General features: G+C 45.9%; 1 protein-coding gene across 1 annotated transcript in view; it reads left to right on the top strand.

Annotated features, from left to right (window-relative positions):
* The window catches only part of SMYD2 (SET and MYND domain containing 2), a 50,330-nt gene that overhangs the window by 9,501 nt on the left and 15,002 nt on the right, over positions 1–25,827 (top strand). Inside the window, exons 2-5 of the mRNA XM_061160956.1 lie at positions 10,031–10,094; positions 18,682–18,792; positions 21,430–21,490; positions 22,204–22,328. Coding sequence (XP_061016939.1) covers positions 10,031–10,094; positions 18,682–18,792; positions 21,430–21,490; positions 22,204–22,328 — 361 coding nt within the window. The remainder of the gene's footprint in view (positions 1–10,030; positions 10,095–18,681; positions 18,793–21,429; positions 21,491–22,203; positions 22,329–25,827) is intronic.

Raw genomic sequence — 25,827 nt, 5'->3', positions numbered from 1 at the left:
CATAAAGGAAACTGTTAACTGAGAAATTTCAGTACACACTATAGTTCGTGACTTATGCAAACTAAGGGAGAACTCTGATCAGATAATACGGGGTCAAATGAAACTGTAGCATCCCTGCGTTGTGTTAAAATAGCAGCACTTTGCGTAGACATTTTTTTGAAATTTGATGAAATTTGGTCTACTCATACACTTGAATCAGTTCGGTTCTGTCGCTCAGTTGTGTCTGACTTTGTGACCTCATGGACTGCAGCACGCCAGGCTTCCCTGTTCATCACCAACTCCTGGAGCCTACTCAAACTCATATCCATAAAGCTTTTTAAGTTGTATTTAGACATGTTTCTAAATACAACTTAAAAAACTTTAGGGTTTTTTTTCACCTTAGAAACTTACAGGGTCACAAAGTAGTAGAGATTGAGAAACTTAACAGTTGACTTATTTCAATCAATAGTAAATTGATTTCAGCATGTGTTCAGGCCTTCTAGGGCACCTACCTGCTAAATATTTTCTAGGCACAGAGTGGGCAAAGCAGCCCACCGCCAACTCCTGTTTCAGTGCATCTTCAGAGAGTGGCCCAGTGGAAGGCCACTGGAGGGTCCAGGCTACCTGCTGGCATGCCCCCAAGGCTGGGCGTAGCGCTCTTCGGGTCCAGTTTGCTCAGCAGCGTCCATTTCACTCCGCATCTCCAAAGTGCTCATGGTGGTACATGCATACATGCGTGTGTTTGCACCAGCACCTTCTGCATACTTCCTTCATCACACTTGCTCCTTGACTACAGGAACTAGGTCTTCTTCAACCTTGTAGCTCCAGCACTTAGCCTGAGGCCTGATACTCTGTGACCTCAGCAAATATTTATCAAATGAATAGTCTCATTTCTGCAGTCTTATTTTACTAACAGCTCTGTGGGCAGGCCTCATCACCTTCTCTGTTCGTTCTTAGAAATGGATCCTTATAGACACTTAGAGAACACTTCATCGATCCCTGGCTTCAGGGCAGAATCTTGACTGCTCAAGTCCTCCATATTCAGTGCTCTTTCCACTCTGCCTGGCATTATCCCTTTCTGCTTTTTTCACTTAAAACCTAAACAAAATATAAGTGGTCTTTCCAGTTCCCCCATAATGGTGCTGCGTCATTCCCCATTCTTCTAATGGTGGCTCTTACTTATGGTCAGTTCTTTTAGGAGAGAACTAAGTTAAAAACGAGTGTGTTGTTTCTTTCACTTTGACTTCCTCATTGGTAAGCATCAGAGAAGTCAAAGACAAATTGCAAGGAAGCGTCATTGTGATCTCCCACAAAAGTTCATATACAGAATTTCGGAGGAGAATGTTCAATTTAAAAGCATACACATCTGTTCTTCGCGCAGGCTTCAGCTGTTGGGGATTTTGCAGGGCCTGCAAGATGAGGTTTGATCGTAGGTGCTGTCCAGTGGCTGAAAAGAGTCATCGCTGCTGTTCTATAGGCTGAGTAGTTCTCTGCTCTATCCATGAGCCTCATGAATTTTTTTTCCTTCTAAGGCAGAGGAAGATTTCATATCAACTAGAGCCTTTGCTGTTGTTCAGTTGCTCAGTTGTGTCTGACTCTTTCCGACCCCATGGACTGCAGCATGCCAGGCTTCCCTGGAGCCTTCATTGAAACAAATCTTAAATCAGCATCCTCTCTGTTTTTTTATTGCTGAGTTTGATTTTCATGAGTCAGTGATGTGAAGAGTCATGTCTACAGTATTTTTTTTAGCTTTATTGAGGAAGAATTGACAGGTATGATTGTCTCTATTTAAAATGTGCAGCATGATGATCTGGTGTACATAGAGGCTGTGGAATGATTACTAAGATCAAGATAATCTGCACATCCATCCCCTCATGTAGGTAACTTCCTTTTGTGTGACAAGAATGCTTAAGCTCAAGTCTCAGCAACTTTCAAGCATCCTCTACTGTATTATTATCTGTAGTCACCATGCCATCCAGTAGATTCGCAGACCTTTTTCTTCTTTCAACCAAAACTTTCTACCCTTTGACCCGTGTCACTCCATTTCCCCCAGGGTCATCATTTTTATGACAAGGTCAATTCTTCAGTGCTGACCACCAGGCCCCCTCTTTCTCCTTGTAAATCACAGCTTCTGTTCCAATATTTGGGAAAACCTATTAGTTGCTACCTTACTGCCCTAAATATTTCCCGCTTCCCTGGAGGCCCTGGGCTCTAACTTTTAACAAGCCTCAGAACAAAGCCGGATGCCTGGGGGGAAGGTTCAGCCCTGCTCTGGGAAGAAGCTCCCGCAGCACGTGCTGTTTCACTGTTACATTGTGGATTAAAGTGCTACATGGAGCATCCTTCAGGGTTACACAAAAACCCGTACCCTGAGTATTATCCTTGTCCCCTGACCAGGGTTATAATAGGGTTCTGCCACAATTCCTCCAATTTTTATTTCTCTCCAGTAAAAATTTGCTAGTGGAACCACTCACTCTGGGTGGGAGGCTAACTTTGTTTCTGATTGTCTTATTTCAACCCCTGGTGAAGTTATATTGTGCCGCTGGGGCTTTTTTCCTTTTCTCTTTTTTCATTTGGCCGGGGCTGCCTCTCTTCAGCAGAGCCTCCTTGTCACTTCTTCTATCACTGTTAGTTAAAAGTAATTGTTATTGCAAACCCACTCCATGCCAGTATCCTCCTCTTTCATGGGGAAAACCCACAAAGCATTCATTTCAGTAGCAGAAAGGAGGGAGCTTACAGGATCAAATCCTTTTTATCTGGACCCACAGCACCTGCGGCAATGCATTAACTAGCAGGAGTTGTTAATTACAATCCTAACTTGTTGATCTTCCCGGCTTCCGAATTTTAAAAGCAAGAAAATTAATCACTGCGCGTGTCTCCTCCCGTCGAAAATGACAGGAGCGTGTCTTCTGAGTTCTGTTTCAGCCACTGATAATCACACACTTGCATTTTCCTGTCACATTTCTTTCCTCCTTTTGTGGATGGAACCATTTCTTAAGTTCAAAGAGCCCTTCCATTCACAGCAGAGTAGATATTTGCCTGTAAAACAAAGGCTTTAGAAGCATAAATCCTCTAAATATGAGTCTGAGCAAGATGGTACTGAAGATATTTCAGGAGTTGACATCACTTAAGAAAAAAACCACAAAAGAATGAAGACTAATTAAAAGTGTAGTGGTGGGCTTCGCTTATATTTTTTCATGTAATTTACATAACAGACCTTTGAGATAGAAACTGTGTCTTTATAGTGGAGGAAACAGGTTCAGAAAGGATGAATAACTTGCCCAAGATCGCATAGCACCTCAAGCATGAGAAGGAAAAAGGATTTGAGACAGGGAAGTAGGAAAAGGAGCCCAACACAGTCATCTTGCATTGTGAAGCAGGAATCAGGAAGAGGTAGAAAGCAAGCTGAGCCTGGCTTCCAGAACACTTGCTTGTCATACTAAGAAAATACAGTGTCTGCCACTTTATTCTGACCTATCCATCCATCATCAAGGTGGCTAAACCACCTAATCCATCCTGTGTGTGAGTCATTCTTAAGAAGAGTTACATTGTAAGCAGTCTGGACTGCAAGAGTTGAAGAATGCTTCAACACTCTTGGTCAAATTCTGCCCTCAAAAACACTCAACCCAAATGGATGACCATAGGCCTAGACCAGTGGTTGTATATTATGGAGGCACATTCAATCTGGGTAGCTTTCTAAAACTCCCAGCACAGACCAGTCTGATGAGACCAGCTGTACCCAACCCCAGACAGACACAGGCAGCCAAGGCTGAGAACCACTCTGAGAGGCTGTGAGTGATTTCACCATTAATGTTCCTTTAGTTCCCTTCCTTTTCAGTTATTTCGCTTCATTCCTCCAAATGACCTTTATTCCTCGGTCATGGAGGGCAGTTTTCTGTTCCTTGTTTTGCAGTCTTTCTCCAAACCTCCTGGACAATTCAGATCGGGTTACATCGCAAATGAAAGCTTTATAGCCGGGTCTTCTGCAGGCACAGAGTTTATTCTAAAAGGCTTGTGTATTCCGACAGTGAAAATGGATATCCCATATGAAGTTTCTCTCTGGCTGAACTTTGCAGTCAGCAGTCTCAGGAGCTCTACTTTTTGCTCTCTGAAGCACGCATGCACACACACACACACACACACACACACACACACACACACACGCCAGCTCAGCACTTTGTAATCGGGGTTTCCACCGTTAGACCTACAGACCGTGTGTGTCTCACCTGGTGGTAAGCTATGGGAAGAACTGAAGCACGTATCTGGGTAGTTTAAACAGAGTTCCCATCCCTACCCCATTTCCCCGAGAACTGCTGTTACCAAATAGACCAAAGGAGATTCTTAAACTGTTTGCTGTCAGTAACTGGCTTAGCTTTTCTCCCCCTCTCCGCTGAGGGCAGTCTGGCTGGGAGAATCTTTGCGAAGGATGTTCACACAGGTAAGCCAGGTAGATGATTCCATAAGCACATATACAGTGACATCTGCATCTGAGCCAGGCAAGGCTTTTCTGTCCTTTGTGAGAGCTGCAGTGTTTTATCACCCAGTTCCCAGAGGACGCAATGCCATGTGGATTGGCCCAGTGTCTGTGAACACACCTGGATTTACTGCCTGAATGAGACAGAGGGACCTTCTTTGCACAGGCTGAATACAAAATCAGTCCTTATTCTAGTTCCAGTCCACTTCAAGTGACATTGATTCCTCTGGCATAGTTGGTCAAGAGACCTTCTGTGGGGATGTTCCCCTTCCTAGATCTCATTTTCAGAAATGACTGGATTCTTCCCATTGTATTTTTGAAGCCAAGTAACATTAACAGGAGGAGGGATAGGCTACCCACTCTGTTATCCTTGGGCTTGCCTGGTGACTCAGACGGTAAAGATTCTGCCTGCAATGTGGGATACCTGGGTTCAATCCCTGAGTTGGGAAGACCCCCTGGAGGAGGGCATGGCAACCCACTGCAGTGTTTTTGCCTGGAGAATCCCATGGACAGAGGAGCCTTGCGGACTACAGTCATGTGGTCACAAAGAGTCGGACACGATCGAGCGACCAAATACAGCACGGTGCAGCATTAATAGGATTCCACTGGAGCGGGACATTATGCAGACCAGAGTAAAGAATGCCTTTATTTACTCATTAGTGCTAGTCCAGGTTCGGTCCCTTGGTTAGGAAGACCCCCTTGGAGAAGGGAGGGCTTCCCACTCCAATATTCTTGCCTGGAGAATTCCATGGATGGAGGAGCCTGGCAGGCTACAGTCCATGGGGTCACAAAGAGTCTGATACGACTGAGCAACTAACACTTATTTACTTACCGCTATTACCTTATCTAGGCACATAGATTATTTTTGTTTGCTGTAGTATATGCTCCTTGATCATGTCACCATACTCAAGGAAGGATATTTTTGCATGATGGAGACAAAATATGTCCCTTGATGTGTGAATTCTGACTCTGCTACCAACTTGCTGAATGGCCATGTTGGGTTAGATATTTCACCTCTAGGATCTTCAGTATCTTCATTCGAAAAGCAGGAATAATAACTTCTTCATGGAGCTGATGGAATTATTATAAGAGATCAGCAGTTTTCAAACTTTTTGTTCTTAAGATCCCTCTCTCTCTACCCATAAAAATTGAGAACTCCAAAGAGCTTTTTTCTGTTCACCTAGGTATTTATCAATATTTACCATATTTATAACTAAAAATAGAAAATATTATAAAGCACTTGTTTTTTAAAACGAGGACTCTTCTTCAAAACAAAAGAATTAATGAGAATAGTGGTGTTTTACAGTTTTGCAAATCTCTTTAATGAGAGACTAAAGAATACAAGTGGATTCTCAGATATGCTTTTGAATTCAGTCTGGCTTATGTAGTTTTGGTTGACGTATGGGAAGGAAATCTGGCCTCAAATAGGTGTGTAATTGGAAGGGAAGGAGTATTTTAATAGCCTTTTCAGTTAATTGTGGATATTCTTTGATTCACCGTTAGAACTCAGTGAAGTGGCTTTTGTCTTAAAGATTAGTTGTAACGTGCACTCTGAAGCCATGTGTGTGCATTTTATGTACTCTGTTACCCTTAGTCTGTCTTGTACTTTGGATGACTTTTTTAGCCATGTGTAATTTTTAAAACATCATATTCTAGTCATTTGGAAAACATTGGTTCACTCAGTTATATAGACCTCCTAAAACTTTATTTCATCAAACCATGAAATCAAACAAACAAACAAAAAACCCCACAATTATTAAAACCATCACCAATCTTTCTTATGAGGCTGTCAAACTCTGGGCAGCAGATACATGTGTTCCAAAATTCTAATTTTTGCTTAAGAGCCCACATTTTATCATTGGCAACAAATATTGCCAATTATTTTCCTTGATGTGATGGACTCACTTCATTTATGTCCATAATATATCTGCCAAATACGCAAGTCTGAACAGCCAATTTGTCTAAAGTTGTTCTTCCTAGTAAAACTGATATTTGAAGAAAATAGTGGCACGTTCAGTTTATAGCTCCAGGGATGGCCAAGAGTTCATCCTTGAGCTAACCCTCATTCTTCAGTAGGAACAGAAACACTTCTTGCCTTCTTCCCCCTTCATCTCAGGGTGCCAAGAAGATACATGCCAAAGACTTAAAATTCAAGGACATTAATATTTGTGACTGCTTTATTGGGCTTCCCGAGTGGCTCAGTGGTAAAAAGTCTACGTGTAATGCAGGAACTGCAGGAGACTTAGGTTTGATCCCTAGGTCAGGAAGATCCCCTGGAGGAGGGCATGCAGCCCACTCCAGTGTTCTTGCCTGGAGAGTTCCATGGACAGAGGTGGGCTACAGTCTGTGGGATTGCAAAGAGCTGGACGCAACTGAAGTGACTGAGCATGCACATACTGCTTTATTAGGGACATTCTTTTTTTAAGTTTATCTAATTCTAGTTGATTTACAATGTTGTGTTAATCTCTGCTATATAGCAGAGTGATTTAGTTATATATGTATATATTTAGTTTTATATATATATATATTTAGTTATATATATATACACACATTCTTTTTCTTATTCTTTTCCATTATGGTTTATCAGGATATTGACTGTAGTTCACTGTGCTGTACAGTAGGACCTTGTTATTTATCCAGATGGCAACCCACTCCAGTATTTTTGCCTGGAGAATCCTGTGAACAGAGGAGTCTGGTGGGCTACAGTCCATGGGGTCACAAGAGTTGGACACAACTTAGTGACTAAACCACCACCATGTAATAGTTTGCATTCTCTAATCCCAAACTCTTGGTCCATCCCTTACCTCTTGGCAACTACATGTCTATTCTCTAAATCTGTGAGTCTGTTTCATAGGTAAGTTCTTTTGTATCATAGTTTAGATTTCTTTAGGGGTATTCTTAAGTGAAACTGGCTTTTCCCCCCTGGCTGTGAGCATGTAGAAGTGAGGAATACAGTGACTACTCACTGCTTTGATTTGTACTAAAGCCCTTGTGTCTCAGCTGGTAAAGAATCTGCCTGCAATGCGAGATACCTGGGTTCGATCCCTGGGTTGGGAAGATCCCCTGGTGAAGGGAAAGGCTACCCACTCCAGTATTCTGGCCTGGAGAACTCCATGGACTCGTCCATGCGATCGCAAAGAGTTGGACATGACTGAGCGACTTTCACTTCACTTCACTTCAAAGCCTTGCAGGTTTCACCCTCCAGGCACCCTCCACTTTCTAGAGCACAAATGTCAAGACACTAAAGGCAGTAGTACATTCTGGAAATAGTTTGGATCTCATGGGCTCCCTGAAAGGGTCTCTGGGCCTCTGGTAGTCTACAGACCACACCTCAAGGACCGCTGACATTATGTAACCTCTTGCCAATCCTGACAAGTAGGCTCTTTCTTCCTGGTCTTCATTGTCTGTGGCCGTGGACTTGATGACTAGCCAGGCTGAATGGAGCCTGGCCTTTGGGAGATCTGTTATTCTGATGAAATCCCACTAGAGTTCTTCCTGCGTTCACCAGAGCCCAGTTGTTTTTTTTCCTTCCTGGGATATTACCTTGGTAATATCCAAAACAAGCCAAAAACAAATAAGCTGAAAGCAAACCTTGGTTTCGTATTAGCTTTACTGCTCACATCTATGTGCGGAAGATCTCTGTTTATAATCCTTGTTTTCTTCTTGTATGGTATAGAGCTAATAAAGACCTTTTTTTGTGATAGTTTCCTGGTCCGTTATATCGAGGGTCTTAATTCTGGTTTCAGAGACACTTCACTAGTCTGTGAGTAGATTCTAGGTGGCTGGTGAGCCCTCAAAATTTCACAGAACTTTCTGTTGTTCTTTGACGGTTGGGGAGAAGGTAGGTTGTTGGGGAGAGTTAATAGCTTCAAATTCTCAGAGAGGTTTTGTGACCTTGCCCCCTGCAAAACCAGCCGTCACCAAATGGCTGTTTCAGAGGGACATTGTTATGGGTGGCATCTACCCATCCATTGTCCATGTCCAAACACACGTCTTTTGGAAGAGAATTTTCAGAGTTCCCTCCGCGGCTTTGCCCGTCTGCACTTTCCATCCCTTTGGCATTCCTTCACGGTCCCCGTCAATTAGCACTTGCTCACTAGTCACTTCACAGTTGTCTTTGAGCACATCATCTGTCCTTTTCCCCTTGGCATAGAATGCAGGAGACGCCAGGGCCGGCCATTGCATCCACATGTATCCTCGGAGGGTATTTCAGGCTAGAGGACGCACTCAGCCAAATTAATGGGCTCCTCTTTGAACCACTGAGATGTGCAAACTCAGAATATTTATTTATACCTCAACTGCGAATTGCGTTTTTTCCTCCCACACAATTCTTCAGCCTGCTGCTTGGAATCCAAGCACTGTCATGAAAACTGCAAGGCAGCCAGTTTCATTCCAACAGTAGCATTTTTGGAACCCTTTCCCGATTCCGTGGGAGTAGTGTGGTGACTACCACTCTCTGAGAAGACGCGGAGGAGGACTCTGCAGCGTGATGATATGTATGTCTTTGCAATGTCAGCCCTCCGGGCACACTGCAGGCGGGGTGGGGGTGAGGGGGCTCGTGGCCGGGCAGGGGGCGACCCCGGCAGTAAACCAGAGTGCCCTTTGCAGCACCAGCATTTCTGTACGTCGGAAAGCTGGCTTCAGGGTGGTCAGTGAGAAGCAGACAGCAGGCTTTACAGATCGCACTCTCATTTAACGAAGTGGTTGTTCCCCATCTCAGAAAAATTTGAAAGGTTCTATCATATGTGGTTTAACTCGGTGGCTTCACAGTTTTTGAAAAATCCTGTGGCTTGTCTAACGCAGCAATCACACCAGCACCTAACAGTTGGGGAACAGCAACGTCCCTGTCCCCTGTGAGAAGCGGGAAGATGAATTCTACGGCAATGAACGGGGAAGACTGACCTAATTATGACAAAGCGGAAGAATCATTCAGTGGGATACAGGCAAGGTAGATGTGTGTACCAGTCAGATCCAGGGGTATTTTATTTAAGAATATGTCTCCAGTTGCTGGGTAGCGTTGTTTTGAAACTTGGCTTCCTGGACAGCATTTGTGACTGACACGCTCCATCCTGTCTTCTGCATCCCTAAACACTAAAGATTGTCACCCACTTTGTGTTCTCAGCAGTGTAGGTCGACCCCAGTCCTCTGTCTTTACAGGCTTCCAAGATGGCTTTGTTTATTTCTGTCCCTTTATAGCAGGTGAGAAAATCAGGCCATAAGAGCCTCTGACTTGCCCCAAACCACTGAAGCATAGCGCAGGTTGATGTTAACAGCTCTGGTGTCCCAGGCCAGGCTCACGAGTCAGAAAGCGTGCCGTTCGCCTCTTTGGAAAGTGCCCTTCACGCGGTCAGGGTCGGTCAGTGTCGGCCCGTGTCCCCTCTGACTGACTCCCTCCCACTCAAGGGCTGAGTCTGGTCAAACTCTCCTTTGGGAAAATGCCACGTACCAGTGGGAGAGCAAGGTAAGGTGACTCTTGGCTCTGCCTTCGGACCAGATGGCTGTTTTATTGCATGATGAAATGTGCGGCTTCACGTTTCTCTGCCTCTCGCCACTACAGTGCCCTTTCTGTTTTTTAAGGAAAGAAGGATTGTCCAAATGCGGAAGATGCAAGCAGGCATTTTACTGCAATGTGGAGTGTCAGGTAGGTGTCTTTGGGCCAGCTGGCATGGGGGGCCTGGTTTCCTCGGAAGATAGGGACCCCAGCGTCCTTCTCATCCTTGTCACTGCACCCCAGGGCCCTCCCGCAGCCAAAGCTGGAAAGCCACCTTGTGGCATAGGGTGTGGCTGGATGCCCCTGTGTGCTGGCACCCAGGACTGATGGTGATGGGCAGTAACATTTTGGGGCCCCACACAGGATCAAAAGTAGAGGTTGGTAAAGTGGGAGAGACACAGGGGCCACATTGGATACAGTCTGCCCCCAACGGCTCCCAGCAACAGATGGAATGTGCAGAGACAACCAGTGAAAAATGTTAAAATGCTGTCTTTGAAATTGTTTGGTCTTTACCATCACCAAGTCTGAATTTGTATCTATTCCCCTAGCAGGCCACACGTCACCCTTGGGCTGGTCTAATCTAGCCTGATTCCAGCTGGACTTAGGTGGGCCCCTGACACAGCTTTTGTGCCGCCAGAGGTGGCCTGGTCTGAACTTGGACCTGGAGACCTGGGGGTGGTGTCTAGGCGGCAGGTTGCATGTAGGCCACAGGCCATCTGGCTGGCTGGATGCATCTTGAGAGAGTCTTGTAACCCAGGACTGAGGGTTTCAAGAGGGTATTTAGAGGAACTCTTGGTAGACTCTTTAAGGGATAAGTGTTTCTGTTTTTTTTTTTCCCCCAAATTTTTCTACTAATTCTGTATAGTTACACAAAATGTTCACAGGTATGACAGAAAATGCACTCCATGTTCTAGCGGTTTGAATTTGGGGAGGATATGATCTTCAACCTCTGTGTATCCTCCCCAATCTATTTTTTAAATGGGAACCTACTAATGTGGCTTGGGAAATGATGCTACTAAATAGTGGTTCTAAAGGACAGGGAGGCTGCTCTTCATACCTGCACCTCGTTTTTGTTCTTCTTCCCATATTTTAACTGCTCCCCACCCCTGCTCTGGTCGACCGCATTACCCATGGTTCCATTTTTTTTTTCCCTTCTGTCTTCTCCCTGCACAGCTCGTCTCTGAATGTCTCCAAAGGGTGTTGTGCGGCAGTGGGAGAGGTTGCTAAGCCCCAAAGTCTAGTCTGACAGAGCTCCCCTCACAGGGGCCCTGAGCCATTGGCTTGGGAAGGTCTGCCTTGGTTCTGACGGCCACGTGCATGGTCCACCTCCCAGTGTCTCCACGCAGGCTTTCGGCCTGCGGGGCAGTGAGAACATAGATGCGCTTGTCATTGGTTCTTCAGAGAGCGTGGCTTCTTCTGAAGAGGAGAAGTGCCTGCCCCTCCAGATTGTGGACAGAGAGTCCTGTGGCATGCGAAGAGGTCAGCGAGCCCTGGAATGACATGGTTAGGTTCCAGGCCTGATAAGTTAGCTGTTTCTATATTTAAGTTAAATGCTTCTAGAAGAAGTAGCTCATGATATTCTGGTTCTTTAAAGAAGCCAGCTAGTAACTCACACACAGGTCAGACTATTGTAACACAGAAGACTTGGAGGATACAGTTCCAGCCCTGTACCTGCGTACCTCTGTGAACTTGACAATTCAAAGGATGTCTCAGACTCTCGGGTTCTTTAAGTGTAAATGAGGACAGTGGCCCCTATCTTGATGAATTACAAGGATCAAATGATATGTGAGATATGAAGGTTCTATGTAAACTGTGATGCTGCATGCAGGCATGAAGGCTTATAAATAATAACATTATAGTAATTCAGGTTGGACTGAAGCTTAGCTTTACGCAGAGACTAAAGTAGGCAGCACACTTTAGATTTAAGGGGCTGGGTTTTTTTCACCAAAGAGGATGGACGGATTCTAAGAACTTGAGATCCCTAATGGTGTACATTATATGAATAGTGCTTGTTACAAAATGAACTTTAACTTCTCTGATGAACTGTAAATTCTGCATGGATATGAAACATGAGGATCTGTGAGATGCTGAGCTACCTCTCTGTCTCTTGAGCTGTCTTCCATTAGGCCCCCCAGGTGGCATTACACTGATGCATTACCGTAGTCCAGGTTGGGGTGCTGTGGTGGCCACTGTGGTTCCCTTGCCTTTAGGACCTCGTCTTCCAGATTTGCTGACTCACAGTGATAGGTGCCTGGCCTTGGGAGGTTCCCGACAACCAAGTATATCAACCTGTGTGAACCAGAATGCCTCTTTATTACTGTTCAGTCGCTAAGTAGTGTCCACCTCTTTGCAACCCCATGGACTGCAGCACGCCAGGCTCCCCTGTCCCTCACCATCTCCCAGAGTTTGCTCAAACTCATGTCCATTGAGTCAGTGATGCCATCCAACCATCTCATCCTCTGTCGCCCCCTTCCGCTCCCGCCCTCAGTCTTTCCCAGCATCAGATCTTTTCCAGTGAGTTGGCTCTTTGCATCAGGTAGCCAAAGTATTGGAGCTGCAGCCTCCGCATCAGTCACCTTACAGAATGAAAAGGCAAAAAGATATGACACTGAAATATGAGCCTTTTTATTACTTTACACCAAGCAGCTTGACAGGCTGCATTGTCCTCCTCCTGTAGACAGATTTTACAGGTCACTTCGTAATGTGATTGCTGCAACAAGGAACCCCAGGGTGGGGAACACAGTCCTGTGATTCTAAGTCATGGCAAAGGTCCAGGCCGTGACAGCTTGCTGTGTCCAGCCCCACCACGTACAGACTTCCTTGCATCTCGCCAGCTCCTGGGCCAGGACACCCTCGGTCCTGGAGAGTACTTTTGCCGTTCAGTTTCCCCGTGCTCTGTGAAGTATCTTGTGACCAAAGTACTCTCATAGATGACAAGTAGTAACACACTTCCCAAAAGCCACCAGTTTCTAGAAGTGAGGCTGGATTTGACCTGTTTCATTTCTGTTTCGTGTCTTTCCTGTTGTGGCAGGGAGAGACAGATAATCATTAAGGTTTTCCGTCCTGTTGTCTGAAGGATTGAATAGGAGCAGGACATCGTATTACAATGAGGTAGGATGGTCATCAAGTTAAGTGCCTAGAAGCAAATGGCCATAGAAGGGCTTCGTCCATAAAATCATTAGGGAGGAATCTGGGGCATTTGCTCCAGATGAAAATGGATTCGGAGTTCTGCCCAAGGGAACACTTGGATGGGATCAAGGTGGAGACTCTGCTGCAGGGTCAAACAAGGGGTGCAAACCAAGGGCAGCAGGGAGGAAGGTGATTGGGTGATTCTCCACCTAAGAAAGCATGGCCCTCTCCCCTGTTGTTCACTCAGCCGTGTTTGACTCTCTGCAACCCCTTGGACTGCTGCACGCCAGGCTTCCCTGTCCTTCAGTGTCTTCCAGGACTCACTCAAACTCATACCCATCACGTCAGTGATGCCATCCAACCATCTTACCCTCTGTTGTCCCCTTCTCCTCATGCCTTCAGTCTTTCCCAGCATCAGGGTCTTTTCCTCTTCACTGGGCCTTCTTCAAAGGCAGACCCCACCCACCTGGAGTCAGCAGGGGGTCCATACCTCAGAGCAGATTACAGGGTTGTAAAGGAGCTTATCAGTAGATAAGAAAGCTACATCCACAGTGGCTGAGTGACTTGCCCAAGGTCACACAGCAACAAAACTGAGGCCAGAGTGTGCGGAAACCCTGGGGAGGGCTTTCACTGCCTCCAGCACTGCGCCTGGGGGTCCTGAGGACCCTCCAGGAGAAGGGGCGCTGTGGGAATGGGTCAGAGAGGGAGAAGTGGCCTTTCATGGAGGTGAAAGGGAAGATCCCTTCCAGTCATATGGTCTGTCCAGAAACCTCTCCAAGAGTTTCTCCAAGAGAAATCTCTCCCTGAGGATGTCCTTCCAGGAATGCAGCGTGTTAGGAGCCTCTCAGCACTGTTTCCTGCCCCCAGCCCTCCTCTCTGATTGCAGGACTTTAGGATCATGCTTTATTTTATACAGTTTGGCTCACGTCTTGTCCCATTTATTCTCCTTTTCGTTCATTTGACTCAGTGTGATCCTGCCAGAGGAAAGATTTTAATTGACAATGCATGAAAGGGTAATGGGAGAAAATATAAAAGAAATAGAAATTCCTTTTTAGTTGGGCTCGGTTTGTAAGCTGTGTGTTTTAATGAACTATATTTATTTTTATAAATATGCCTGGAAAACTAAGTGTGTTGTTCGCTCAGACTTTTTTGTTAAATTGTACCATGACACATTGAAGAGAAGAGTTTTAGAGTTATTACATAGAGGAATCATTGTGGAGTAGAACTTCCTAAAGTGTTATTTCTTAACATTGACAAACAGAAGAAAATGGTTTGTGTGTTGTAAGTGGAGGTGTTAGGATTACGAGTGTGCTTTTGAAAGGAGGAACGGGCATGTTCTGATGAAGACTGAAGAAAGCATGTGTGAGGAGTGCGTGACCAAAGATGCGAGAACATTCTCGACTTTTATCACCAATCAGAAAGTAACTGAAGTGCAGAAAATATCTAAGAAATGCTCCCATGACCCTGTCATTTTTTGGGTGATTAGTGAGTGGGCTAGAGTCAGAGGTTTAGTCCTGGTTAAATTCACTTCGCTCTCTTAATTCAGACACGGGAAGCATTCTCAAAGGAGCCACCGTTTTTTTCCTATGAGTAAATGTTTAACATCACGAATAAGAATCAATGAGTGTGTCCCATCACTGTTTTATGGAAACAGAAAACAAAGCAGTGTCCTTGTGATGGGGGCCAGCAGTGGTTGTCACCCTGGTGTCATCCCAGTGACAGAGGTGGTCACTACGCCCCTAATTCCTTTTGCGTTCTTCTCGTCAAGAATAGTGGTGGAGAGTAGTCCGATGACATTTTCTTACTATTCCACATTTTAAGAAGTCACTTATGCATGCTATTCCGCATTTCAGAAAATCCCATAGGCATGTATATAAGTAGACATGGTCTAAATTGAAAGCCCCATTAGAACAAGAGAAACACCAAATGCAGGAGTTAGAGAAGGGGACTTCACAATAAAAATTCAGTCTCCTTATGCAGGGAGACAATGTATCATTTGCTCAGCAGAAAACTGGATGACACAACAATCACTCTTTTCTTCCAGTGTTGGGAGTGCTGGTGTACCATGAGACAATTCTGCAACTCTTTATGCATCTTTAAGTATTTTGGTCCACGCACAAAAAGGAAAGTCATGCAGAGCTGTTGTTACAGTGGCTGAAAGTGAACTAGAAGTTTAAAAGGGTTCCAAAAAAATTCCCTCTCTTACTTTTTACATAGATTTAATTGTTTTAAATTTATTGCATGAATCATCTGTGCTCATTATAGAAAAATCAGAAGTTTCAGACTGAAAGAGGAACAGAAAGAGTATCCATACTTCATAATTTTATCCTTCCAGAGAAAACCGCTAGTAACTCTTGGGCATGTGTCTTTCTGAATCCTTCCTATGCATTTGTTTGAAATATATTACTTTCCTAGAAAATGGGAGCTGTCTGAATTTACATTAAGTTTTATAAAAATTGCAATCAGGAAAGCAGTAACAGCTTAAATTTTGAAGAAAACTAGAAGCTAAGTAGTGCTACTGTGGTATGTTTCTGACATTTCCACTTTCTGACAGAAAGGGAAAGCTTCTTACCATCTGGTAGATTTCCCTTGCTGAAACTTCACGTGATTCTGCCGGTCCTAGTGTTTACCCAGCTCTCTGATTTCGCTGCTCTGTGTGGGTCTCTGATACATTCTAGGTGCTCTTGCTATCCTTGGTGGTCTGATACAGTCATAAACTACTTGAAGTCAAAGACTCCATCTCCCATCCCTGCCTCTGGGGTCCTCAAGGGCCTATTGAATGAATGAGAGAACCAGTATGTGAACAGTTATCAGTGTTTGTTGGGAGCAGGTTGTGTGCCAGGCACTGGTCTGAGTGCTTCTGGTGGGTTGGCTTATTTGTTGGCGCCTCACAACGACCCTTTGTGGTTGCATGAATGCCTGATCATGGTAGCCTTCAAGCTTTGTGTCTGATTATCACTGTTGGAAGGCGTACAGTCGTAGACTCGGAATTCCGGACCTGCTAAGTAACTTAGGGATCATGTTATTTACAGCCGAGGATACACGGGCAGAGGGATTAAGAGGACCGTCTGGTGTGACACAGCTGTTTCCCTGGAGGGCGGGGTGAGAATGCAGGTCTCCCCGAGCCCCAGGCCAGTCTCCTGTTGCTGGATAGAACTCAGCTCTCCCCCACAGCGTGCCCTGTAGTTAGGTTCTCTTCCCTGGAGGACATTAACATCAATAGATGTCAGCATTGTGTATTAATTATATTCGTATTAATTCGATATTGAGTTGTCTTAAAAACACGGAAGTCATATTAAGAAATGTTCATCTTAAACTTCTTTCTCACCGGAGCTCATTGTCAGACACCAATGACAGCGCCTGTACTTCAGGAAACTAGCGTGTTTAAAGCCGTGCAAACGCCTTTTCTTGGCATTGCTCGGGTCACAGTGAACTTCCTGTGTGTGTTCGTAGGTGTCAGTTACCCGTCTGTCCCCAGCTGCTGGTCTTCACGTCCCTCGGATGCCCCAAGGCCAGACGCCCTTGTCTTTCCCTTTTTGCTTTGCATTTGTGTGGGGAGCCAGTTTTGCTGGGAGCTGGACCTACCTGTCCCTACCTTGTGGCTGCATCACCGAGCTCTCGTTTTAGGCTCTGGCTAAAAACAGATCCTCTTCTCCCTGGTGTATATCTTGTCGTTTCTACCTATCCTTGCTCTTGGTTATATTCGGCATGCTGTTATTTAACTCTGCAGAACACGCCTTGGCCCAGAGCTTGAGCCAAGGGTCTGTGCCAAGGGGGCTGCGTCCAGTCGTTAGGTGACAGTGTGTCTTTCTTTTTGGCAGTGGGGAGGGAGACATCTTCATTCATTCAACAACTTCATTGGGTGCCTAGTGAATGTCAGGCACAGTTCTAGGTTCTGGGATAATAGATTTACCTGAAACAGATGAATAGCAGGGGCAGGGGGGAAAACGTAGTAAACCAAACAACTAATCGGTGTGTTATACATACGTCAGGTGGTGGGAAGTGCTAAGAAGAAGTGTAAAGCAAGGAGAAGGGAGAGTGCTGGGGAGAGTGCTGGTTTGGGGAGGGTACCTTGAAAGGGGGCATCAGAGCAGAGACGTGGAGGAGGGAGGGAGCCAACGGGATGCCTGGGGAAGAGGCATCTAGCCAGGAAATGCAGCAGGTGCCAAAGATCTCAAGGCAGGAGCAAGTGTGGTCAGTCCAGGGAGCAGCGAGGAGACCTGGTGGCCCGGTGGAGTGAGGTGAGGGAGCGTGGTGGGGGTGATGAGCTCAGAGCAGCGGAGAGTCAGCTCCTCCCACGGGTGGCCTCCTGAGTCATCGTTACAACTTGGCCTTTTGCTCTGAGGGGAGAAGCCATTAGAGCGTGCTGAGCCATGAACTGCAGGATCTCAGCTGTGTGTTTCAGAATCGATTATTCTGGTTGCTCTCTGGAGTGGAGTTGGGGGTGGGGTGGGGGGTGAGGGGGGCAGAAGCAGGTGTCCAGGTAGGAGGCAGAGGAAGCCATCACGGGGTGGGTGTAGGGTCTGCCGCCCACTAGGGAAGGTGGCGGGTGGGAAATGATCAGAGGTTGGGCATATTCCGCAGGCAGACAGGGTGGATTCGCCAGAGAGGTGAATGTGGAGTGTGGGGGAGAGAGAGGTGGCCGGGAAGTCTCCAGGGTTCTGGCCTGAGCATCGGAAAGGTCAGACCTGCCCCTTTCTGAGGCAGGAGAGGCGGAGGGAAGACCACGATGGTACCCAGTCCTGTTGCAGCAAGGAGCATCTGCAGACTCCCACTGAGTCCACTCCCGCAGCTGCTCAGCCCACCCCGCCTCCGCAGCTGGCTTTTATCAGAGCCCGTGCGGTTCAGCCAGTTCCCAGTCAGCCCCCACTGACCCAGCACCAGCACCAGCATCGTCCCTTCCTCCCCAGCACCCCAGCCTCCTCCTTCCCCAGCCTTCCCTTCACGAAAGGCACATCTCCACCCTTCCCAGAGTGAGCGCACGCCCTTCACCCCGCAGCCTGGGGCAGAAAGCATCAAGACAGGTGTTAGAGAGGAGTCCGGTTTTCCTCGTTTATCCAGTGACTTCTCAGGGAGTCCGTGTTCCTAAATGTGCCCGAGAGTTGCCCTGGCCAGACTCTTCGCGGGTCCTTGACCGAGCCCTCATCTCTGGTAGGGTTTTATCACCTATAGAAGGGGACGAGGTGCTGTGGACGTCACGTCTCGGTTGTTTGCCCTGATGTGGGAACAGAGCCAGATCAGAACCGTAGGGAGCAGAGCCAAACCTGAGGCTGATGCCCAAGTCACTCACCCCAGGAGCGACATGACAGCGTCCACAGATAATGCAAAGGTGTGCTTGTCGTTCGGAATAGTGAGGGGCGTGAGATGCTTGATGAAACCACACAGAGCCGATTTTCCCTTGCCAGCGAGCTCAGCCAGGCCCGAGTCAAGGTCATACAGCCACATCTACCTTAAAGGATGTTTTCATCTCTAACGTTTGTGAGTACCGTCGTGTTTTCCAAAAGGAAACATATTTCACTTGACCTTAACTAGGAGAACTTACTGCATCCTCTTGTCTCGAACTTTATTGCAATGTGTGTGTGTAATATTTTTTTTTTAACTTTCCCAGAGAGAAGATTGGCCCATGCACAAGCTGGAATGTTCTCCCATGGTTGTTTTTGGGGAAAACTGGAATCCCTCCGAGACCGTAAGGCTGACAGCAAGGATTCTGGCCAAACAGGTGAGGAATTGGGATCAGGTTCAAGTGTGTTTTGTTTTATTTTTTTTCCTTCGAGGTCAGAAAGATGAGTGAGTGACCCGTGGTGATCATCTCTCGCTCAGCATTCTGGGACCGCATTTCCCATCACGTCCCTGTGGATAGAGATGAGAGCAAGGCTCCAGGAGTGAGCTGGCTTGTCTGCCTTGTGCAGCTAGGATGTCACTTATCCCAGGCTAGGAATGTAGCTGCTGCTGTTAAGTTCTGAGCTTTTATATGAGACAGGTTTGCATAGAAAAATACGACCTCTCAGGGCATGAAAACCTGAGTGATGGTAATGAGAGCATCCTAGGGAACCAGACTGGCCTTCAAAGCTTTGGGAGGTCCCCTCTTTCCTTCTGTTACAGCGTGCACCCCCCTGCCACCTCCCCTCACCCTCTGTCCTGGGCTGGCTCCTGCTCCTCCGCATCTCCATACTTGCCCCACCTCAGCAGGCAGGGAGTGGGGTGAGAGAACCAGCATGGCGCTGGCAGGGAGAGGAAGAAGAGGAGTGGAAAAGTAAAAATCAGGGCCGGGGAGGTGGGGTGGGAACAATGTGGCCATCAACAGTTTCCTCCAAAGATGAAGCTAGGGCTCACTGTCCTGACCCCTTTTTGGCTCAGTCCGTACTGATTGCATGGTAATAAGACCCCTGATCTCGACAGGACCAGCCCAAATGGAGGGGAGGAAAATGCCATAGGACGTGTCCTTGTGACACAGTGAAATAGGCTGCATGGAGCTTCGAAGGCGAATGTCCACAGAGCTGCTTGCCAGTGATAAGCTGCGGGCAGGGCCTCTGTACTGTAAATCGTAAAGCTGAAATTTCATCTGCCTCTTCTTTCTATCTTCCCCTACCTCACCTCCCTCCATTTAAAACTTTCTGGTTCTTTTTTTTTTTTTGATCGAAACCAAACGTGATCATAATGATCAGCTCATATCTGTCCCCAGACCAAGTTAGGCTCCTCGACCTCGTAAACAGAAGTAGAACATTTCCAACCTCTGAGGTCATAGTTCTGTTATGTTCAGCCTGGGTCAGGTGCTTGCTGAAATGCCACTTCGCCCGCTCAGGGTAACCGGAGGCATTCAAGGCTGGCCTGTAGAGTGGGACCGAAAAGTCAGAATTGTTTTCGCTGGAGGAGGTTAACTTTTGGTTCCTTACTCACGGTTGTGTTTAAATACAGGCCGAGTACTTGGTCGGAAGGAAAGGGGAGGAGAAAATGGTGTGACTGGGTGAGTGTGTGTGTGTGTGTGTGTGTGTGTTAGTTGTCAGTCATGTCTGACTCTTTGCGACCCCATGGACTGTAACCCCACCAGGCTCCTCTGTCCCTGGGATTCTCCAGGCAAGGATACTGGAGTGGGTTGCCATTTCCTTCTTCAAGGGATCTTTCTGACCCAGGAATCGAACCTGGGTCTCACACATTGTGGGCAGATTCTTTAGACTAAGCCACCAAGGTGCCAGGGTAAATAAGCCATCAGATTCGATCCGTAAGCATCTTGCGAGGATTGAGTGACCAGTCTCCTGGTTCTCCCCCAGCCCCATCTCCTGAGATTGTTGAAAGAGTAGTGGTTAAGAATTCAGAAGGAGCTGGTGCCCTTTTCTGAATGAAAAGTTTTCCCAGGCAAAATGACTTACTAATCTTATAGAAATGGATCCTGTGAATGGGAAGATTTCCACTCCAAAAAAGAACTATTGAAATGTTTTGGCACCAGGAGGGTAGTCTGAAAGCTATGATGAGTTTATACCAGTTTCATTCAACTGTTATTATAATTACTGCTACCACTAATAGTCTATTAAATGAAAAGTTACCTGGCCATCTTTTCATCTCTGTAGGGCTTGATGATTAAAAAAACAGACCATTTGTATTCTAGTCGCTTGCAAAGGATTCGGGGGGACAGGCTACCCAACTACCAAGGGGAAGCGTAACATGTTAACTAGGGAGGTGAGCACGCCTGGGTGGACCACCTGTATCCTCAAGTTGAATAGCCCGATTACAAAGACACGGCCTTGGGCCAGCTCTTGAGCTCTGCGTTTGAACTCTTGTCAACACCAAGTTTATTCATGTTCTCAAAGCCTGGCGGGTTTACTATTGTCAGCTCCTCTTGGGGTGTCTAGAACAAAGCCGGCAACACGTTTCAAGTGAATCTGGGCTCACGGATACAACCGAAAGTGTTCTTTTTGAAACGCGGAATTTGAGATCATTTTAGCCTATGCTTAAAGAAAGTGTAAAATGGATGGGGGGTTTGATTTTGTTCCTTTTTAGAAGGAGAGATAATAAATGGGATGGCTCATCTGTAGACTCGATCCTTTTAAGTCGGGGCCCTAAAAAGTTGTTTTCTAGCCACTGTTCTTTCCCATAACAAGCATTTTTGAGCCTACTGTGTGCATAGCATTATCAGGGTGTTAGTAACGCAGCCGATGTTTTTAAAAGCTTTTCAAAAGAGTCCTTTGGGTTTGGACTTTGGGCAAATGCTCTCAGAGCCCAAATGGCAGGCTCCTTGGTTAGCTCTTTACTTCATTTAGAACTGTTGCTTTTTTCTTCATGTCGACATAAGCGTGAAAGCACTGTTTTTTGCACAAGTCGTTGAAATCTGTAACTGTGTGATTTCTTCCCCAATTACTAGAAAATCCACCCAGAGAGAACACCTTCAGAGAAATTGTTAGCCGTGAAGGAGTTTGAGTCACGTAAGTCTGTCTGTGACTGGCTGAGAAATTATTTCAGCCACACATTTTCTGTGGATTAGACAGGATTGAAAGAAGGAAGGGATAGCTGGGTTCTTCATGGTGATGGGGATTTTATAGTTATCAGTTTTTATTTTGACTTGTATGCTGTTTTGAAAAATGGACAATAACTCTCCCTCCCCCCCACCCCAGTTGACAGGATTGCTAGGAAATAATTAAGGGGAAGTGGGAACTTGCAGGATGAATTATTACATCCTGAGCTATCTCCTGCTGGCTCTCCTGGCATGTTGAATATTTTTTGGATCTTCGCTGAATTGCAGTCCTGTACACAGCTGGTGTCCTTACTGAGAGGCATTAAATTAGGGGCTGTCCACTTTCTCCATCATGACACAGACTCCTGGGCCAACTGGGGGACCCTTGACTAGACCGAGGCTGGTTATCAGTCACTGCCACTCATTCCTGACCTCATCGTTAACAGCCAGTTGAAATTCCCGGTCCTAAGTGACTTCCATTTGTCAGAGGAAGAGAAGGCAGAAATGGCATATGCTCTTTTTGCCCTAGAGTTTATCAGTTAGACCAAGGGAGGAGGGATAATATTTCCTGGGGGCTCCACGTGTTTGTTTTCTTTCTCTTTATGCCATTGATAGCACTGAAAGAATGTATAGCTAGAGATCCAGAGTTTTCTCCCTGCTGAATAATGGTTGGTTTATCCACAGATCTGGATAAATTAGACAATGAGAAGAGGGATTTGATTCAGAGTGACATCGCTGCTCTCCATCACTTTTACTCCAAGCACCTTGAGTTCCCCGACAACGACAGCCTAGTAGTGCTCTTTGCCCAGGTAAGCGTGCAAGTGTCTGGTGACACTTAGTTTAGCCTTCCCCTGCCAGCGTCCCTCTCCCGGCACATAGTTGGTAAAGATGAATGAAAACAGAATGATGGCGTCTCCCTGATACAGTTCTTGATCTCTTGGTCCATGTTTTGCCTAAGCTTACTAGGTGACCTTGAGCAGATCAGGGTCCTGTCTGTGCTGGCCCTCACTGATGGTGGAGCATAGGAAATCCACCCTCACTGTGCCTCCTGCTGCAGAAAGAGTTTATGAAAACAGAGTTGCCAGTGCCCCAGTGCCAGGACTGGGACAGACTGGAACGTCTTTGGATAGAAAAGATCATTTGAGATTCCTACATTCAATTTTACTCTTCTCTTAAACCTTTCCTTCCGACAGTAGTGGGTTGTGTTTTTGTTTTTTTTCTTTACTCTTTTTTTTTTTTCCACTCTTACCAACACTGTGTTGATAAAGCAGAGGCAAATACAGATGGCCAGGAAGAACAGACATCACAGAGAGGAGTCTGAGTGGGTCTAGGTACAGTAGGTCTTTCCCGATGATTGCTAAGTAATCCTGTTTAGACTGGAAGCCTAGGTTTACCAAAATCAGATAGGATTAAAAAAAAAAAAATTAGACTTCTAGACAAGAGCAACTTAAAGGCACTAAGGAACTGATGACCAGCCTTTTGGAAAGGCTGAGGCCTGGCTGGACATGGCTAGGACAGGAGAAGACAGTCCGGTCAGCACCCTTTGGCTGGATACCGTCTGGCCGCATCCTTCTTCCTGTTACTGTGAGGGTGGCTCTTCCTGGCATGACTTACCAGATCGGATTTCTCTCCCTAACATACCCTTGTGTTTTCCCCTACAAGCCGAATGTGTAGTTGAAGGTGACCTTTGCAGAGGGAGAAATACTGGAATACTGTTCTGTGGGCACAAGTCACTACATTCCCCTGCCTTCAATGTCTAGACAGAAAAAAAGCTCGGGTAGATACTTAAACACTGTCGGCTTAGAATAGAGTATGCATCACCTAGGTACTCTTTGCGTCACTAATTCCATTTTTAGGAATCTATCCTAAGGAAGTAGTCAGAGATTATGGACAGAAATTGACGTGCAAATTGTTTACTGTGTGGTTCTTTTTAAAACCATGAAAACAAAAAGAATCGGGGAAAAAAAGAAAAGGAAATACATGTTATAAATGGTCAGCAGTAGTCATTTGGTAAATTATGGCTTAGATTTTTGATTAAAGTTTATGTAGCCTTTATAAATTATATTTCAAAGAGCGAAGATGTGTAAAATGCTGATGACATAACATCAAGAGTAAAAGCAGGGGCAGAATGTGTAATATGAAAATTTACTTTGTGGAAGTTCACCATTAGTTATCTCATGAGTCGTGGAAAATTTTTACTTTTTTGGGGGTGATTTTTCTGGATTATCTACAGTGAGTATCATCCCCCTGTGAGAACCACTGTGAACAGTTTGATGAGTTCCTTGATAGACTTTATGTGGATATATTTCTGTTATGTGACTGTCATAATCAGAAAAAAAATGCTGTTCTCAGTGAAAGAAAAATGGGTTCAAGTCATGAGTGTTAAATTAGACATAATGAAAAACCTTCCTGATTTCATTATATTATCCTGGGATTACAGCATATTTCCCTACCCATTCTAAGGCAATGGATTTGGGTAACAGTACACAGTGGAGGAATTGACTTCTCTTACTACATTTTTAGAAAAACTGGATATATGACTTTTCTGGATTAGATGAGGCATGGTTTTTTGAGAAAGCAAGAGAGATGAAGTAAACATAAGGTATCTTTTCACTGCTGGCAACAGAGTAGTGCACGCTGATGGGCCTTCTCAATGTTGACATAGTGGATATGGGACCATATTTACCAAAAATCAAGGCACATGATGTCACAAATCAGCTCAGTTCAGCTCACTCTCAGTCATGTCTGACTCTTCGCGATCCCATGGACTGCAGCACGCCAGGCTTCCCTGTCCATCACCAACTCCCAGAGCTTGCTCAAACTCATATGAGTCTGTCGAGTCAGTAATGCCATCCAACATCTCATCCTCTGTCGTCCCCTTCTCCTCCTGCCTTCGATCTTTCCCACCATCAGGGTCTTTTCCAAGGAGTCAGTTCTTTGCATCAGGTGGCCAAAGTATTGAAGTTTCAGCTTCAGCATCAGTCCTTCCAATGAATATTCAGGACTAATTTCCTTTAGGATGGACTGGTTGGATCTCCTTGCAGTCCAATGGACTGTCAAGAATCTTCTCCAACACCACAGTTCAAAAGCATCAATTGGTCGGCGTTCAGCCTCCTTTACAGTTCAACTCTCACATCCATACATGGCTACTGGAAAAACCATAGTTTTGACTAGACAGAGCTTTGTTGTCACAAATAGAAGTGTTATATTTGTGCTGGAAGTGACTCAGAGTCCTTGAAATTTGGACTGACTCAGAGTATCCAGGAGATAGATACACACACACACACATATGTAAATATATAGGTAGTTAGTTTTTTCAAAGACTTTATATTAATCAATATAATTAATGGAGATATAATTCCCTGGAGAAGGGAAAGACTACCCACTCTAGTATTCTGGCCTGGAGAATTCCATGGAGTGTATAGTTCATGAGGTCGCAAAGAGTCGGAGATGACTGAGCGACTTTGACTTTCATATTAATCAAATCATAATATCCACTCTGAGGCGGTGTGCGTACACAGCGATGTACATACACACGCACGTTCATGTCTCTTCTCACATATAAATTTGCAAGGGGACGTTCAGTATCCCCAAAGAAAACTCTGAAGCGCAAGTGGAAAGCGCCGTCCCAGCCCCGGCCCCCCGGCCCTGCTGCTCAGCCCCCGGCTGCACGTCCGCCCCTCCAGCCTCCTGCACGAACCTGTCCTCTCTGGTTCGTGGGAGGCTGTTGTGGGTTAACTCCTGGCCTGGCAGCAGCTGGCAGCAAAAGGTGACTGCACTCCGTCGGCAGCGCCGAGGTGCATTTTAATCACCGGGAGCATATGCGTGGCTGGGAAATGTATTTTTGGTGTGCAGCCTACATCTAGTCTAAATGCTAATTATGAGAATAACTTCAGCAAGGCACTTCCGCCCGATTTGACTCAGGAAAAAAAAAAAAAGATGATGGCCTATGCATCTTTCTTAACAGGCAAGTTCACTTTTCTTCCCTAGGGATATTTCAGAAGGGAGGGAAAGCTGGCAGGCAAATTGCTAGGCGATTAGGCTTAAACATCACCGCCAGCTCCCCGAGAGGAACAGTGATGACACTTGCGCTCACAGGAGTCTTTCTCTGTGGTGAAGAAACGCACTCTCCCTCACAGCAAGGGGACAGGAGAGGGGGAATAAAGGGACCAGTGGGAGTGTAACATTCAAGCCTGAAGGAATTTGGAATTGCAGACAGTCCTTGTAGAGGAAGAGATTACAAAGCAAAGGAGAATGTCTCGTACCCTCACCCCTCAGAGCTAGTCAGGAGCTGCCGGTCCCGAGATC

The sequence above is a fragment of the Dama dama genome, chromosome 14 (genome assembly GCF_033118175.1).
Source record: "Dama dama isolate Ldn47 chromosome 14, ASM3311817v1, whole genome shotgun sequence".
In the NCBI taxonomy this organism is placed as follows: Eukaryota; Metazoa; Chordata; class Mammalia; order Artiodactyla; family Cervidae; genus Dama; species Dama dama.
Note: the sequence above shows the minus strand (reverse complement) of the source record. Positions and strands in the feature narration are given on the sequence as shown.